The sequence below is a fragment of the Egretta garzetta genome, unplaced genomic scaffold (genome assembly GCF_000687185.1).
Source record: "Egretta garzetta isolate BGI_Z169 unplaced genomic scaffold, ASM68718v1 scaffold252, whole genome shotgun sequence".
NCBI classification, from domain to species: domain Eukaryota; kingdom Metazoa; phylum Chordata; class Aves; order Pelecaniformes; family Ardeidae; genus Egretta; species Egretta garzetta.
In genome coordinates, this window is record NW_009259028.1 from 1632391 (window position 1) to 1651926 (window position 19536).

Here is a 19536-nt window from a genome sequence, read left to right on the forward strand (position 1 = left end):
CCCAGAGAGGTAGTGGAGGCCCCATCCCTGGAAGCATTCAAGGCCAGGTTGGACGGGGCTCTGAGCAACCTGATCTAGTTAACGGTGTCCCTGCTCCTGCAGGGGGGTTGGACTAGCTGACCTCTAGGGGTCCCTTCCAACCCAAAACATTCTATGATTCTATGATTTGCTTCAGATTGGCAGACATTAATTAGGCTCAGGGCTGGCTTAACTGGCTTCATATTACACAAGCCCAGAATAAACGATTGACTCGTTTTAATCAAACCCTTCCTGTTCACTTTGATTAGGCCTAATCAGAAACAAGGCTGTTTACAGAGAACACCTAGTAGTCACTGGGGGGGGGAGGGGAGGGCAGAGTAAAATAAATAAATCAATCAAGAACTTCCCAATCAGTACCATCTTACCCTGTGTTTGCATGTTTTACACCTCTACATACAGCTCCACCCCATGCACCAATGATTTCCATCCAAACCAAATTCTACATATAGATTCTGCGTATAATTCCACAGCCATGCCCAACGCACATCACCAGCTGTCCCAAAGCACACCTCTGTTAAAGTTCCAGCGGTCTTACTGACAGACCTTGCCTGCACGAACGTCCTCTTACCAACGGAGGAAAGGAAGCCTGGCACCGCAGGAACCAGAACTGCTGGGGATGCAGCAGCCAGGAGCAGCTTCAGCAGAAAAAAGCTTGCTGCAGGGTCTACCTGTGCCATAGGTTGGCGACGTTTCCAAAGAAACCAGAATTCATGAGTTTCCCTTAGTACAAAAAAAATATGAGTATGGCAAATTATGCTAGTTTGGGGGTTTTTTTTAATATACTAGCAAATATCTTGCCAATTTGACTGTGATACACATACGTAAACTCTTAATTTGTTAGACTGAACTTGTTTGCTAAGGAGCTAGATAGGAGGAGATGAGACTGAAAGCTCCCACCAGAAATGTAATGCAGCTCCTTTGTTAGTGAACAAATTTACCTATATAGCTCCCAAATGTTAACGTGGCTGTAAACACTGGATCTATAAAACCAAAATTTTACTTTGATAGCAAAGAACTCAGCCTTTGCTTTTGCTGGAGTTACAAAACTGAGCCACGGAGACTTGTGTTCTTGCCCCTGCAGTGGCACTAACACTACAGCAGTCTGTGTTGGTGGTTGACTTCAACCAAAGCAGAGAGTGAAGCAGCAATACTACACACACCACTCCTTTGAGCATGTTTAGAGGTACCTAAATGACTTTGGAACTAAGCAAGCTCTTTAAGCAGCTAAACTCCATTTTAAAAAAAACAGAACTTGTATTTTTAGCCCCTTGGGAAACTCTCCCTGTTTTTATGCACAGCATAATGCAGATCCCTTGAATCAGGGTTAGTTTCCTCCACAGCTACACAGGTGAAACAGATTTTACCACTACATCTCCAGAAGTGTTTGAGTGCCACTAAAATTTAATTTTACCCAGGGTGGTACTGAAATTTACTTGAATTCATACACCTTTTTGAATTTCCATTAATGTACAAGCATTCTGAGAGATGCCAGTTATGATTCAAGGTGAAATTGCTCTCCTAGGTTTTCAAAATCCAAACTATTCATTATAGCTATTTAGAGCGTTTTTCTGTGCAAGTCTAATGGCATGAGCACATTATTTTGAATTACTATTATGCCGCATCAATTGAATTAACTTCTGAAGTCAGTCTACATCCCAAATTACAATCTTATTCTGCCTGAAATTCATTTAAAATCCACAGGACTTAATATTTCTTACAATGCCTGCATGCTAAAAGCTTATATTCATTGGCTTTAAGTAGCTCCGATGAAAACTGAATTGTAGGCTGGCAGGGAAGAAAAAAAAAAAAAAAAAAAAAAAAAGAAGAGAGGCAGCAAAAGCTGATTTACAGGTGCTCTATCAGTGTGAGTCTTTTTTTGGAAGTGAATGGCCATATTAAAAAAGATCAAAACAGACCTGACTAGTGAAGGAAACCAATCTTTTCTCTGGAGCACAAGTCAAAACAAGTCCTGTCAAAATCTATTCCAGGAAGAACAACAACAGGATTGAATTTACCACGCATCCCTGGGCCAGCAGGGACAGCGCGTCATCTGCTGGAGTGGCCTTGGCAAACAGCTATCAAAGCGCTTGACATGCATCACCCTCTACTTCCTTTGGTGAAATCAGATGCCGGAGGATGACTGATACACTTGCTTTGGAAAGGGATAGCATCAAGTTCAACCCAGCGTCCTTGGCCAAGCACTGCCTTTATTCATCTGCTCACATCTGAACGTGGAGAACCATTATTGGAGACTGATAAAGGTACACAGCTTCAAACTTGATTTGTGGGCAGGTGTTGGGAAATTTATTCTGAACTGATGGCAAAACACATTATGATGTGGAGCTAAACTAGAGTTCAAACTATATGCTGTCACATATTCTGAACTTATTAAATTATGACAAACGTACCTCCTTATTTTCTGACACTCTGAAATCTCTAAAACGGAAAGAAAAAAGGTCTCAGAATCGCACATCCTATTTAATTCTTTGGCTGTAATGGAGCTAAACATTATATAACAAAAGATCCAGATCTTGAGGTAGGGATCTGAAATTATCTAAAAAAAGAAACATCAAAATTCTTGTAAAGGGGTATGTATATTATGTAAAGTTACCTCTAGCAAACTCTGCAAAACAGGGTTTCAGACCTGATCTTGAATAAGGCACCAAGTCTGAGCAAATGAGACCAAGGGGCTGCTTATGCTCACTGTTCCTTTTGCACGCAGTAGGCTGTTGGACTGGAGCTTAAAATTAACTCATCCAGAAAATAACCCCAGGCTTTCACTCCTTCTAAACTACCATCTTTCTCTTCTATTGGTATTACTAGAATAATGTCTCACATTTGCTGTGGGCTTGGCTGAGAGTCTACGGTATTTAATCAAAGTAACATTTTATTGGTAGAGGATCAAATGCTGACATATGCAAAGTCCTAGTTTCGACTTATTTGTATCTAGTGACTGTAATCAATAAGTAAAATTAATTTTATTTATTCAGTTTTTGAAGCCAATGTGCCTCACGCTAGAAGCAGCACCATCCAGAAAAAAATTAAATGCTTCACTGCTGAGAGCTTCTACAACTCCTCTTTGAGGGCTGCTGCTTCAAAGAAGAAAAGCCAGGTGCCTTAGGCAGCCCCAGTGATGCACCGAAGGATGCAAACCTGACATGTGAAATTGCTCTCACATGGCTACTGCAAAGTCTTACTGTCTGCAGGCAAGGCAAGACTTCAGTGTTGTTGCTGAAAAGCAGTTATTTTTGTTCTTCATTTTTTTAAATGGTTACTAGAGGTTATGAAAGGCACTTGGTGGAGACTAATCTAGAAAATGAGCCGTGACATGGATTCTATAATTGATATTCACAATATGGCCCAACCAACACACGCTCTTCTCTTTGCGGACGTGCCCATGCTCTTTCCTCCTGTGTTCCCACTACATCCCTATTCCTCTAGTGGGAAATTAAAACCATCACTCCAAGAAGCTGGATTCTGTAGTTCAGACCATGGGTATGAAACAATCTTCTCCAGGATTATCAAACACCAACATTTGCATCGGTCTGCTTTTGCACTAGCAGTTATATCTGGTGTGCATTCATGTCTGTAACAAAAGAAAAAGCTTCCTTTTATCTTTCAATGATTATCTAATGTATTCTGAAAGCTTTCTGAAGTCCTTCTCATTGAGGTGCTTCTAGGAACAGTATTTACAACCTCACTGCCAGAGGCAAACATTCAATCTGCAAGAGCCAGGCTGGTGAGCTTTGCTATTAGGGATGTTGTTGTAAGCTGATCCTGGAGTCTTAATAATTTCCTTTTAATAATCACTTTGAACTGACACATAATCAGTAGCTTTGAAAGGTCTTTGTGACTGGCATCAGACTCAGGAAAAAATCAAACTGAAATGGTAACTCTAACCTCATCTGACAGGCTTTTTGCAATAGAAACTTCAATTCACCTGGAACTAGCATGAAGCATGTTGTCTCAGTTAAACAGATTAAGGGATGGAGCTGTGAAACAAAGGCCAGTGGGATGTACTCATTAAGTCCATACTGAATATTCAGATGATGAATTATCTAGAATCTCATAAAAATGTTTCTGCCCTCATGAAGGAAACCTCAAGAAATGAGGTCTCAGACAGACTCAAACACTCTGCCAAATTTGTCGACAAATATTTTAAGGTTTGGTTTTTTCCCTAAGATGTTTCTCTTGCTGGTTATCACCAAGGTGATAGTTCTGACACAAATAATACATTTAAATAACAAGAATGAATTCAAGTTCAAGGAAAGGTAGTATTTCCATTATTTCATGTCTTCCTTAAGAATCAGATTCTCAGAGCCATGAAAAACCAGCAGAATCTCACTTCTAAAGGGGAAAGTTGGAGTGGCTAGCTTTAAAGCCCTATAGAAAAAAACAACCTAGAAATTATCACCTCCAAAGGAACTCAAATGAGAACACAAACTAAAACCAAAACAAAGCATTTAGCTTCTAAGTTAAGGAATCTTCTTTTGGAAGCTCAATTTTGACTGTAGGTAGCAGCAATATTTCAGTCAGTTCAGTGTCTACGATGCTTTCCTCAGCCAGTTCTACAGATTTGAGGGCAAAATTGAATTATGCAGTTCGTACAAGATTTATTTCTGCCTCTTGCATTAACACCTCATCAGACGACATCAGGAAGTGAGGAGGTTAAGGACAATTGCATTATTAATTTTAAATAAATTGAGAGTGTCTATCTTTTAAAGACGTTCAAAGTACCAAGAAAAAAGAAGAGCAGAGGCAATGCCAGGAAGATGTATGTGTTCCTACAAAACCTGAAGTAGGCTTGCTTTACCATGCTGTTACAGGTTGCGTTTCTTTCTTCCTTCCCCTGAGCTCTGTATGTGGCAGCAGAACATGACTCCTACCAAATGTTGAGCTATCTTTCGGTGCATCCCTGATCAGGGATTTTGTTTGTTCCTCTTTGCCATCCACAAACAAACCTGAGGAAATGCAGCAGTGGAAATAGGGATGGGAAACAGGGAATGTAGGCAAGGAGACAGGCTGAGGCTTGGGGGATTTTTTGTTTTCTTTTAAACAACCACATGTTGGGATTCCTGTCAGCATAACAATTGTCTTTGTTCTAAGCACACTTGTGACAGCAAGAGTAGAAAAGAAAGCCTAGTGGGTCCATGGCTGCAAGGCTTCTGACCAAGGAATCAAGAAACACAACTCAATCTGTTATGTCAGCTTAGTTACTCCTGCCCAGTTTTTTTGGCTGCACAATGGGAAAATGAGGCTGATGATAATCTTCATTACTACAATGAAGCATGAGTCCAGGAGAAGAAAAATAATGAGGAGAATGATATGATACAGAAATGCAGTATCCAAAGAAGCTGGGATTTCAGGAAAACTTTTTACTGTCATCCACAGATCTAGCATCTCACCAAAGAATAAAAGATACTCTGCAGTTAAAACAGGAACAGATACCTTCACTGAATCATGTATCTCTTGTGACGTGTGTTTCCTTTACAAAGTTTTTGCTTAAAAAATAAAAAAGGAATATACATCATCTGATTTCATTTTAAAAAAGGAACCTATACCCTTATCTTCTGATTTCTAATCGTGTGAAAGGATAGAAACATACTAACTTCTATTCATTAACTTTAATCAAAAGAATTCTTGGCTGTTTCATTTAAGGCGGATTTAATCAAGCAAGGTTGGCTCTGAAGTGAAATTACAGTCTTTAGACTACGGAACAATTAATTTAGAGTTTTGCCCTGCAACAGGTCCCTGATGAAATACTAAATTAATAGATTGCAATAGGGCATTTCAGATAGGTAGTTTTAAATACCATTTAGGTGTTTTCTCTTAAGATGTACAGGCAAAACCTTCGTGCAAACTTGCATATTATTTTTCCAAACCTCAATGGAAATGTAAGATATTGGTCAAAAAACTTCATATTATACCAACAAACACCAAAGCAGAAGTGTTTACATTGCAACCTATGTATCATACTAGAGATCAAAGACTTCTCAGGTTCATCTCACACAAAAATGCACACATAATGTGCTTTCCTACCAACAAGATATTGTGAAGCTTTTGGTTACTTATCATTTGTACCACAAAATCACAGAATAGCAGGGGTTGGAAGGCACCTCCAGAGATCACCCAGTCCAACACCCCTGCTAAAGCAGGGTCACACACAGAGCAGGTTGCACAGGACATTGTCTAGGCAAGGCTTGAATATCCCCAAAGGAGGAGACTCCACAACCCCCCTGGGCAGCCTGTGCCAGGCTCTGTCACCCTCAAAGTAAAGAATTTCTTCCTCATATTCAACTGAAGCCTCTTATGCTTCAGTTTGTGCCCATTGCCCCTTGTCCTGTCTCTGAGTACCACTGAGAAGAGTCTGGCTCCATCCTCATCACATCCACCCTTAAGATATTTGGAAGTATTTATGAGATCCCCTCTCAGTCTTCTCTTTTTCAGGCTAAACAAGCCCAGCTCCCTCAGCCTTTCCTCATAGGAGAGATGCTTCAGTCCCCAAATCATATTTGTAACCCTCCTCTGGACTCTCCCTAGGAGTTCCTCATCCTTCTTGAACTGAGGACCCCAGAACTGGATGCAGTGCTCCAGATGTGGTCTCACTAGGGCAGAGTAGAGGGGGAGGATAACCTCCCTCGACCTGCTGTCATGCTCCTCTTAATGCGCCCCAGGATGCCATTGGCTTTCTTGGCAACAAGGGCACACTTGCTGATTCATGGTGAACTTGTCATCCACCAGGACTCCCAGGTCTCTCTCAGCTAGGATAAATAAAGGAACTTCAAGTTTTACATAAACTTTGCATTTATAATGATTCTAAATCACAACCCTCATAATTTGGGGTACTCTGGAGTCTTTTAGCCCAAGTAATTTAATCTCCATTATGATGAAATATACCTGCTTCTAATCTCAAGTTGAAATGAGGTAACTCTACATGACAATGTTAAAGAAAACCCTTCAGCCCCTGATTCTGGTACCACAGACTCCTCTCCTGCTGTCCTCAGCACTTCTCCTACCGTGGCAAGAATCCAAGAGGTGATGTGTAGTAAAAACCAAACTCTTCCTAAACTGTTCCACAAAGTATGTTTTGGACAAAACTTTTTATAATTAGGCTCAAGGAAAATTTCCCTGACTAAAGCCAAAGTGAGTAAAATAAAAGAACCGTTTAGATATCTGCACTAGAACCAGCTCTCTGACTGTCGTATGCTTAGTTAATTGAAAGAGTAGTTTTGCTCCTACAGTAACTCCCAGACTATCTGCTTATTTTCCCAGATCAGACTGAGAGCTGCAATTTAGTTTTGACGTAAAGAAAAAAAGCCTGCAAGGGCATTTCAGTAACCAACTGCTAATTCCAGCAAATACTCTACTCGGGCCGTTTGACTGATATGACAGCTTAAGTTTTCTTATCCCTCACACAGGTCTACATGGGAGTTTGAATATTAATTTGTTATGTGCATACTTCAAGAAAAAAAAATGTAAATTAAAAAAAGAAACCGCTGTTGCTCAGAAATGACCTGTGGAAAGCACTGGACCAGCCAAAGCTGTACTATCCCACTGCAATCCAAAAAGCTCAGGAAAAACAATGTGAATTCACAGCCTATTTGAGATGTGTAAATACCTAATGTAAAAACTGGAAGAGCAGAGAAATTTCTTTGTCATCCACCACCAGGATGACAGCTCTACTAAGGATCATAAAATACAGAATATTTGTTCAGAACACTTATCAGTGATATTTGTCAGGCTGTCATCTATTTTTAGTCAACAAAATCAGCTCAGACGTTGGATAAGAATAAACATTTTTGTTGGCCTGAAAGTTGTGCTTTGCTTTTTCTAGGCATGCTATGTTAGCTCATTAGCTATTGACTAACCATGTGGAACAATCAAATAAACTCTTATACCATACTACAGGTAGAACAACGCATCACCTGTGAGGCTTGAAAGAGATTGCAAAGGGTTTTCAGCAATTCAAGGTACAGGACCAGGTACGAAAGCCAACTCAGTACAAGCCATGTTTCTCCTTGTTACCAAAGTCGAATGCCCTCACCTTTTACCTGATCAAATTTCCATGTGAGAAACACGCTATTGTCAAAAGGCCAAGAAACCACATTCCTTACAGAGGCCATCCATCCATTTACTATTTTCCGGTTAGGCCACCAAAGTGTGCTCAAGGTTCATACCAGTTTGAAAGCCACAAGGCAGGAACAGCCAGCATTTTAAATAGAAGTGGTGCCTGTGCCATCTTCCACTATCACACTTTCTCTGTCTGCCAAATATTTTCCCAGTATAATTCAAGATGTGCTTTGAGCCTTCAAGGTGTTACATGACTTTGGAAACCATCACTACTTAGGTGGTTTCTCCCACTCTTCACCAAGGAGGCTGTAGCTACTCTCCAGCTGTTGCCAAACCCAGAGCAATCTGCTGCAAAATATCTAGTGAAAATACCACAATTAAAGATCCAGACCTAAGCGGGGGTTTGACCAGCTTGTTGCATCAAATTCCTCATGGCAAGGATGGTAACATTTGCTTGGCTCCCTGTCCTCTTTATCTAACTTTCCCATAGCCACAGGGGATCTTCAGTTTCTCCAACACCAACTGATTTGTCAGGATTATTGAGGAGCACGACCAAGTGTACTATCTGGCATATGGCAAAACATATTCGTGTGAACAGTGGTTATATATTATTATTACTGAGTTTGAAAAATATATAGGTAATAAGTTTTAATGACTTAATATAGTTAAAATAGAAGCAATTTAATTTTAAGCTAAAACCTAGCTATATAGAGAGCTGTAAGTACTATATGACCATGATCACACAGCAGTTTTAACATTTAGAAACATTAAAATAAAACCTGTTAGTAAATCAATGAAAGGTCAGAAAGATTAAGGGATTAAATTTCTTACTGGTACAAAAATATGCAAATTGAGTACTAGACTGTAATGTGGCCATGCCTTTGTGCCCTCTGTAGAGGACATGAAACAAAAAACAGATTACATTTTGTGCCACATGTAAGACAGCCTCACATCAAAAGTCAGTGGGAGGATGTTTTGTTTGTAGATCAAAGAAAAGGTGAAGTACATAGAAAAAATTCAAAACATGCAAGAAAAGATTCCAGTTGCGAGCAATCTACTTTTATATTAATTTTTCTAAAGCCCTACTTAATGCTACTTTAGCTCTACAAAGAATATAATTCTTAATGACTTGCATGATCAGCTAATCCCCATGTGGCTACAATATAGTTGTGGGGTGTATGGTTTAGTCTTTGGTCATGCATCCTCTTCTTTCTCAAAACCCCACCTCCTGCCCCTGGGCTGCAATAACACATGCATTAGCATAGAAATATGTGATAGGAGTCAAAAATTATGCCATCCACATGGCACTGCAGAAAAAAAAAAAAAAAACCAAACTAAAAAACCAACCAAAACCTCATAAACTCAGTAACCTTGTCCACAATAAAATTAATTTTTGAAACTAATTGAAAGAAAAAAATACATTCAAAAAGCTGGGTTACAAAATAAAGCTTAAAGATACCTAAATATTGCTTTCCTTCTGTCGTGAGATATTTGGATATAGTAACCATGATAAAATAGTAAATCTTCAGCTAACAAATTGCATTTAAAGTACCAATTTTTTTTTAATCTTGTCTTGCACAGAGACCATCTGTCTACAGTGAACACTTACCTCACCCACAACCTTTCCCCCTTAAATAAATGTACCTCCTATGAATATCTCTGGAGATGCTTTTTTTCCTAGACTAGGATTAATTTTTTTTTAAGGCATGTTTTATTACTTTGCAATCTACTGCTGCCATCTCCTGTGTTAAATGAGGCAGGAAGAAACTTCATAGTTACAAGCAGGCTATTTAATTTTGACCATATGGGAATGGTTTCTGTTGGTCAAGCAGGGAGTACTGCACCTAAATACACTGCAGAAGCTGGTTAAAAAGTTGGCATTACCTCTAAGTGACTCCGTCGTTCTGCAATCACTCGTTCATCCTTGTTTCCAAAGAGCTTCTTTGGAGGGAATTCTAAAGTGGCAAGCTGAAAGACATTAAAGGATGAGTCGGCATCAGAAGTGACAAGCTCAAATGAGAAAATTCTCTTTAAACTATGAAGCAACTGGGAAGAAGAAAATGCCAAATATTCATGAGCTACACTATATGCTATTAGCAAATATCCCATTACACATTTCTACTGACATGATTACAATCTGATCTGTAGTACTGCTAAGACAGCAACACATTTTGTCATAAATGAGTGACAGAAAGCAAATTTGGGAATTAGACTGACACCGTTTGCCCGCGTAAAGATTACAAAGTTGCAAACTGAATCTGATGTGATAGCACCAACTAAGGCGTGAGAAAGATCTCTTCAGAAATTCTGTGCATCTTAAAAGATTGCATTCAGTCTTTTAAAAACTGTGGTCTCCAACTGTATTGTCATGTAATTTGTTTGTCTTTTCTTATGTTGTATGGCAAACATAAGATCATTGGATCTAAGAGCTATCACTGAAGTTACACTGTGGAAGATGGCATTGCTGGACACCAGATGACACCTGAGCCAGATCTGATGGACCAAATTTCGTTGTGTCTTGAACTATGACTTCTTCCTTCACAGCGGCACACACCTATGCTGTGATGGCAGCTAAGATTATGGGAAGTGGGACTTCTTGAGCTGTAACTCAACTGTAGCTCAAACACATCCAAATGCGTGTCCATGCTGGAAGCAGCTTTAATTTCTGAAGAGAATCCACATGAGCACGCAAAATCCCATTTATCACACTGAAAATGAAAACAAGGCACAACTCCTAAAAACAATTATTCAGATCTGTCCTTTTAGGAGTTCTTCCACAGAGGTGTTCAAAGCTATCTTCTCATTCCTTTTTCGTCCTGTAGGAACTGTGGCAAGCTACACTGGTAAGGGAGAGAGCAAGGGACTGTCTTCCTTTCTTGTACACCAACAAATAAAGTGCTTGAACAAATTCCAGCCAGCTATATCTGGAAAACACACAAAAGACGCAAGAGTTGGTAACAAGTACCAGTGAACTTGATCTGCTAAAGCCACTGCTGCTGGGAACGGTGCACAAGAAAGCAAGTCCTCTCCACATAGTTTGTGTTTGCACTTGAAGGCACATCAAAACCAATTTCCTCCTAGCTCTCACTGTACAAGACAGAAATATGCAACCTCCCACTGGCATTGCTGTAGCTTTTTTGCAGGAGAAAGCCCTGTGTAAAGATGCCTCCTGCATGAATTCCCCTGGCTATTTGATGATATTGAACTAATAAACAAGATGCATCATTTTTTAGTATATCAGCACATACAGGACTGTAGAGAATTTATGGCTGGTTACAAGGAGCAGCAATATACTGAATTAAATTAGGAGCTTTGTTATTAACACGGAACGTAAGCATCTTTAAAATACAGAAGAATTCTGCAGTACAAATAATTTATTCTCATTCTCTGGTTCAACTCCAACTTGGATAATTTCAAAGAAATGCCTAGACATCTTCAAATGAGCAATATAAAGTGATGTGGGGCACCGGAGGAGATGGAGGAGATGTCTGCTCTGCATCAGTCTTGTCAGCATGCCCCAATTATATTCCTCAAATTTCCCAACCATATTCTTCTCGCTCTGCCTGCTTCCTCACGTTGGCAGGACAAGCAGTACACAACCAAACAATATCCTATAATTACATCCTTGGGACTTATTTTCACTGCATTACTCACTCCTTAATGTATACAGGATTATAAGTGCTAATATTTTAAAGGGCCTCAAAATCCCACCCCTGCAGAAATTATATTTTATTAAATAGCACTGCATCATGTCACTGCCAGAAACAAGCAAGCTAAAATGACTACCACCACAATCCCCTCCTGGCCCTACAGAGACTGTTTTATATTTAGTCGCTAATAAATACTTTCATTATAGAATTTTAAAATAGCATCTGTTAAAAAACAATTTGCACAAATAAAAAAACCCTACTGCTACAACATCCTCAGACATACTCTGTAGAGTCAAATCAAGGTGTTACAGCTAAAACCAGGAATGATTTCTTCATCTAAATTAAGTTTGATTTTAACATGCATTTGGGGACTGATTCTACAAAACTTTGGGATGAGCAAGTTGCTTTCCTAATCTATTTGCTTTCTGGATGCATCTTAGAAGAAAATCAGTTGCATTTTCTAAAGCCCGGAAGTTTTGCTAAACTCATTCAAACCAAAGTAGCTACTCACATAATTTTAACACTTCTTAATTCCCAAATCACTACATCGTACAAATCTTTGAAACCAAACCAATGACAGTCCATTATTACAGTCATGAATTTAATACGCCAGAGAAAGGCCTCAGCCAAGAGACTTGGCCCTGAAATGTTCAAAGTCACAACATGTACCTAAATGAAAATCATAATTTCATTGCTGGTCAAGACCTGGATCTGAATACTTTGGATTTAGACAACTATATATAATAAAAACCCCCATCCAGATCAGAACACCAATGGGCCAAACTATACTTGGCACACATATACATATTACTTACGTTGTAATACACATACGTGCATACAGAATATACCTATACATACAAATATGTAACTTGGAAGGATTTTGCATCCTGCAGAGGGTAGGTTACAAAGGACTGATCATCTACTGCAGTCACCATCTCTACAGGGCCGGATGCAGAAGGCGCACAACCTTGCCTCTGGCTCCTCTTTTAGCCAAAGGAATAGCAGATGACCATGCCACAAATAAAAAATGGAGACCATTTCTGTGACACAACAGATGACCACCCAGCTATGTGACAGAAAAAGCTCCAGCCATAGATTTCATCATCACTTCGGCAACTCTTGGAAACCCTGGATTATGCCAATGCATTCTGCTCCCCTACCTGCCAAGAGTCTAATCCCCACCAAAATTTAAAAAAAAAAAAAAAAAAAAAAAAAAAAAAAAGAGAGACAGACATTCAAAACTCTCCAGGATTGAGTTTCAGGCTGTCTGAATGCTTAATGCAGACATGACAGCACCAGTTTCCACCCAGTTCACAGCTTGAAAATTATCTTTGCAACATGAGAACTAGAAGCATTCATGTGGCAATGTGAATTATGCAGTCCTCTGTGTGACTCTAATTTCACTGTAATAAGAAGCTGGTCCATTGTAGTATATTTATACAAAAATACAATAAATATACAAAGAATATTTACCAGAGGTAGTTTGCTTATATTTATACACCATTGATCTCTGTCACTCTGACTTACAAAGTTACTCCTTTAGCATGGGGGAAAAATATGTGGGTACAAGACTTCCACAAATAGGCAGTGTCAATAAAATGTTCTCACCTTGTCACAATGTTGGTTTATAAAAAAGAAAAAAAAAAAAAACAGCCCTCCAATACAAATATACTGAAATAATAACAAATGTTATGATAATTGTCTGTAAAGATCCTCTGTCCTGATGTGTCATTTGACACACAGATTCTGAATGTAATTGTGTGTGATTCAGAAATGCAATGATTCAAAAGAATTTTGAGGTTTATTTAAAATAACTTACTCATTTAAGCCAAATGGCAGTAGTAAATATTTCAAGAAATTCAAATTTTGCTATTAGCAGTGCTACAACACCTTTAAGAAACTGCACAGCGACTTCAGACGAGATTACCACTGCTACAGGGTTAACGCACGCAGCACAGTATGTGGCTGAGCCGCATTTGTTCTGTCACTTACATATTTAAGAGATCTGCAGGTGTAGATTTTGCATCAAGATGTTTGCCTTGGCTCAAACACTGTAAGAGAATTTCACACTATCCAGATTCAGGAATATAAATTATTCTTTTAGAATTAAATGGCCATGTAGCCTCTGGCTCAAATTAATTATTCAAGGGTCACACCTTGACTACAAGATGAACGTTTTGCAGTAATACAAGGTGTAACAGTGGGACTCTACAGGTAGCAAGGTAAATCATTCCACTTTCCTGAAAGTTCTGAAGCACAGCCCTCCTCTCCCTGTCCCCCTTGCTGCAGTGGCAGTGAAAGCAGTTGGCAGTCAGTCTTTTTCAGTGGGGATGTTTTGTCATTTTTTAGGGCTGCCGATGAGGTGATATGTTTTCTGTCAGGGGAAATTAAGAGGCATATTCCCCAGCCTGACAGGAAGAGTGAGCTCGAATGATTTCCTGAGAAGCTTCTGCACGCAGTGTGCAAGATTTCTAATTTTTATTTTGGCTGCAGAACCATTTCCCTTCTATATGTAATTACAGCATCGCTGCAATACAAATTCCATTATATACATATGAGTGTGCACACGCATGCATATGCATACCATGGGCAAAGCTGGGACTACTCTTAGACCCAAAATGCAAAGCCAGATAATATTTTAAAATAGTACGGAGACACCTCAAGACTGCTTATCAGCACTCCTAATGTCTTTTAGACATTAAACTTTTTACAGTTAATGATGTTTATCCTATCTGGCAATCGTTGCTAGGCAGTAGCAGTCTTAGGGAGAGGCAAACAGTCATTTGCAATTTACTCCTTAATTTCTTTATAATAAATAAAGGCTGTGCTTTATTTCTGGGTCTTGTATTACTTGGGGACATGTTATTTTTCTGTGTCTCAGCCACCTTCTCTGTAGGAAACGGTACTCACCTACGCTGATACAGTATTTGTGAGATTGGTACGATCAAGTTTAGACAGCATTAGGTCTAGTCCTCAAGCTGAAGGTGCTTCATACCTAGCACGTATTATTCTAGTAAATTTTAAACAGCTGAATGGATTCCTATACTTCTCTTATATTTCAGTCAGGAGACTGGTTTTAACAAGGTTATCATCAGGCATTTAATGCTGGTAAGAGTAGATGGCAGAACAGTAAGTGACCTGTTTTTAGTCACCTGTTTTATCTTATATGCAACTCTTTGACACTAAGATTCATCTGCTTCTGGAAACAGCATATACCAAACAACATCTATATGGGAGCATAGTCTTTTAGTGAAATCATACAACTTCATAGCCTCCAACTACTGAGCCCCAGGAAGAAATGCAAATTTGGATACTGGCCTTTTGGAAGCCAAGAGAGTGCAAATGAAGGCTCCAATACCACAAAAGGCTCTGCCTGGGATGGGGTGCACTCTTGTTTCAGGACCCTTCAAAAACAAAGCCATCAGCATTTGAAGGGTGTCCTTTAATTATATTCAGTTGGAGACTCTTCACTGACTTGAATTGAAGTTTGCTAGGGACCTGCTTGATTTAAATCAGCTCAGGGGTTTTATGGGTACAGCGGAACATAACGTGTTAATAAAAAGTCTTGCACAGTACTTTGTAGATGATATTTCAATATATAGTGGACCAAAGTAAAATAGCACATAATACAGTCATGTAGGCTTGTCACTTCTGAAGCGTGAAATTGTTCGAAGTGTTATGCTCCCTAAACATTAAAAAAAAGTGCCATTTTCCAACATCAAGCAAAAATCTACAGGATTGAAACATCTCATTATTTCTGGTGGGTAAAAATCTATGTTTTAGTGCCTACAATATGGTAAAAGGTTTTTTTTTAAAGAAAAACAGGGCAGACGTTGATGGAGGCTGAGTCATCTTTAATCTTTCATCCCAAATTCTCTTTGTACTTCAATGTTTTGATATATTTAAATGGGGGGAAAAAGGGGAAAAAAGAAAATTAAGGAAATGCTAACTATTAAATTAAAGAGTCAGTCATCTTTAACACTCATGTTACTTTTACAACTCTGAATTTTCTCATTTTTCAAAGGGCATGTCTGACTTTTGATCCTTTGTACCAGAAATCTCTGTCACAGATGAGAAAAATCAAAGAGAAGAATGTGGCAGCCGGTGTGACTGCACCTGACTTGATTTTGCAGGGAGTAATGAAAGAAAAAAAACTGTCCTACTTTTAGTTTTTGAAGTTTAAACAAAGTAACTTAAGCCTCAACTTCTCAAGATGTACTAAGACTCCCAGACTCTAGAGAAATTGGACAAAAGCTGTATTAACTAGGAATTTGCACTAAGTATTTAGGGAATTGACAACAAGGTAAAAAAAAAAAGCTTAACTTCTATAGTTTTACAAGTATTTTGTCTGAAATAAACCACCAATTCTACACAATTTCATAAGAAAGCCTTAGGCAAAGGGAGAAAGTTAGCACTTAATGAACAGATTAAAGGCTACTTTATAATTTCTGCAAAATAAAAATCAAAGAGAGATCAAAGATAAATTATTTGAATGTAACTGTCCACTAACAAAGGAACCAATAAAATAACTTAAAAACCACCTAAGTCACATTTTCAGTTGATACAGCTCAACCTATTTAAAGTCCAAATGATGTTTTCCCAAATATGAGTGAATAAAACTCTGAAGTTATTCTCCTTTAAAAAAATAACAACGTAGTCCCCCATCACATAAACCCCATGGTGCTTCCCCAATACCTATGCTTTAGCTAAGTGATGCCCACAGAGGACAGGAAGATTAAAGACAGTATTTTCCATTATCAACTAAGCAAGAAGAGGGAATATCCAGGGGATTATTTTCTGGATATTCAGTTTGTCACCTAGTTTTATTCTTCCATTTCTAATACTCTTTCCTTTTTTTTTTTTTTTTCCTATCTCTTCCAACATGTTCTCTCCCACTTCCCAGCTTCCCAGCCTGTCTCTATTTTATTGCTATGCTTCCCCACCCTGCCCTTGACCTACCTAATTTTTTTCTTACTCCACTGTCCATTTGCCATATCAAATTTCCTGTTCCCACACCATCATCCCTAGAGAGGGATTTGATATTCTCAAGAGGCAGGATATCTGAGCAACTAAGGATCAACCAAAGCTCCAAGGTGGGCTCATGTCATCTTTCTAATGCAGTGAACTCCTTGGAGAAGACTGAACAGCTTTTGAACGGCAACAAACCCCACAATTTATTATTAAAAAAAAAAACCCAAACAAGGATAATTAAGCTCCTTAACCAAAGAAAAGTCAAGCGACCAAGGAACAGAACTGGAAAAATGTTGTATGCAACCTTGCTCCTACACACAGGGTCCCTGCAGAGAAGTCCCCGCAGGAGGTTCCCAACGCCAGCCTAACTCAGGCAGTCCTTCACTGGCTTTGAAGGAAGCGGATTCTGCTCCAGCCCCTCTGCTCCCCAGGTCTTTGCAGTGTTTCTGAGACCCGAGGAGCTGCTCTAGGCTTGCCCCTGCTGTCTCTCAGCTCCAGAGCTGCAGGTTTCCAGCTTTCTGGTGTTGTCTCTCCTTGCTGCTATGGGCGGCAGTGCCTGGATCTCACTCAAACATGCACAAAGGAACAGGCATCTCCCTCCTGCCTTGGGGGAGTCTACTCTGAAAAATTCTAAATAAATCAGTCAGCAAATATCTCCCTTCCGACAAATACAAGAAAGACCATATTGCAGAGTGATGTACTGGAGTTTTGGTTTTGGGGTGTTTGGGGTGCTTGTGGTTTTGGTTTTTTTCCCCTGATATCTCCTGAATACAATTTATGCCACAACTTGGTTTCCCATCTCTTTACAGCAGGGCCTTTTCTCAAGGAGGAAGATGTTTTGCCCCATGTACATGAGAATACATTTTTCTTCCTCCTGCTCTCTGTCCTTTTTGCTTTGTGCCAAAGGTTTACCTGCCCACAAACTGGTTTAACCATTGCATTTCTGGCTGGCAGGAGCAACTCTTGGTTTACATGTTGCTTTTTTGTCTGGCCCCTACTGCAGGCAGCCCAGTGAGCCAGGTCTACCTTATCCCCTCCAGAACACATCTCCATTGATGCCAGAGTGAATTGGAGACCCTGCCAGGGTTAACCTGACAGTCAACCAATTTTACAGCTTTCCCAATGTACTCAGACTGGCTACAATTCCTTGCCTTTTCCCCCCTTATCTCTCTGGAACATCACCCATATATAAATAGGTACCTCCTTGACATCGTTCCCCTGCAATACTGGCACTAAGACATGCCAAGAAGCACAAGCACTTATGTCTCCTCCCATAAATAGATGCAGTTCTGTTGCGAGTACCGTCAAAGTCTAGATGCTGTGACTAACCCCCTCTCCTGCGATCAGCTTCTCTGGATTCACCAGTACATGAGCATCTTCTCAGGATACACAAGTTCTCACAGCTCTGCTGACTCTAATTCTGGGTAACTCTCTTTGAACTTTTAAGATCTTCCTGGCATGCTTGCCAGTTACCTTCCTCAGACAGGCATAACTGTTTCTCCAAAGAACATTTCAAATTCATCACTGAAAAGGGATAAGAACACACAAAAAAAATTTCAGCTCCTGCGAACCTCTCTGAAACCTCCCTCTGACGATTCAAAATTACCGAGTAGGATTGGACACCAAAGATTTCTCTCTTGCATTTCACTAACTGTGCTCCACTGTTTTTGAATCATTCCCACCTGCCTATCAAACAATCACCTGTAATTATCAAAAAGGCTTGAGAGTTCTCATATCCAAGTCTCTCCTTTAAACAAGCAGTCCAACTAAACTCAATAATCATTTTTGAAGCTATGGTGAGATGTGGAGGTCGCTGATCATCGCATTATTTTAACTGCATTTAGTCTGCCTCCTGCTACTGAGAAAAATCAAATTAACTGCAGCCAAAGAAGTTACCTTGCATTACAGGGGTGTTTTCCTTAAAGCAATTTCTAGACTAGTCAGAATAATAACATACCAAAATAGAGCCATAAACGATGGTCAATATAATATTTGACAAATTACTTCATTGTTTTGTTCATTATAAGCAGTACAATAGCATTTAAATACAGAATAACTATAAAAATGAGTGATAGGATGTATCAGAGTTCATGCAAACCTTTCACAGACCTATAAAATTATGCGGCTTTTGGATTTTAATCTCTCTTAGGAAAACCAGAAACTAATACAGCCAGGGCATCTTTCCAAATATAAACCATTACCTGCATAGCTCAGCATTATCAACCAAGGAAAGAGGGACAAAAATTGGCCCAAATGGCAAAGAAAATACATTAAGTTCTCTATACAGGCTGTAGAAATAAGATGCAGAATAAGATGGTGCAGAAACAGCACATACCAACCTAAAGGATATAAATATCTCACATGTAAACAAGTCTAAGCCAAATAAAAAACAATTAAATATGGTTCATAGATGTATTTGGAAAATAAGCATGAAGAAATTGTAACATACCATGTCCTTGCAACCTTGTTTTTTGCTCCCTCGTTTGTCTATCCCTTGCCTCAAGATAGAAGTCTCTGGGGGAAAAATACCAATACTGCATGGCAGACCATGGTCTAAGACAATGGTATGTGATGACCTAGAGAGTCTACGAAGTTTAACACATAGTCTCTACATTTTTAGCTCGTGATTTTGCAAACGAAACATTAATTTTTTTCATGTAATCTCAGGTCATGGTGCTTGGTTATTTCTCTAAAGAAACGGCAACAACTGCTGGGTTTGCAAGGTCATGTCTTCGAAGCTCACCACATTAATCAATCTTCATCAATGCGTGGCTCAAATCCCACTTCTCAAAAAGAAGGTAGAAAA

General features: G+C 39.3%; 1 protein-coding gene across 2 annotated transcripts in view; it reads right to left on the reverse strand.

The window, feature by feature from the left end:
* KIF16B (kinesin family member 16B) overlaps positions 1–19536 on the reverse strand; it is a 132235-nt gene that overhangs the window by 7959 nt on the left and 104740 nt on the right. Inside the window, exons 24-25 of one of the 2 annotated variants that reach the window (XM_035890247.1) lie at positions 9994–10077; positions 3552–3625 (exon numbers count right to left, since the gene is read on the reverse strand). In XM_035890247.1, the coding sequence (XP_035746140.1) occupies positions 3620–3625; positions 9994–10077 (90 nt within the window). In that variant the 3' untranslated portion in view covers positions 3552–3619. Of the gene's footprint in view, positions 1–3551; positions 3626–9993; positions 10078–19536 lie in introns of those variants that run through there. The other variant, XM_035890246.1, reaches the window with a different exon arrangement.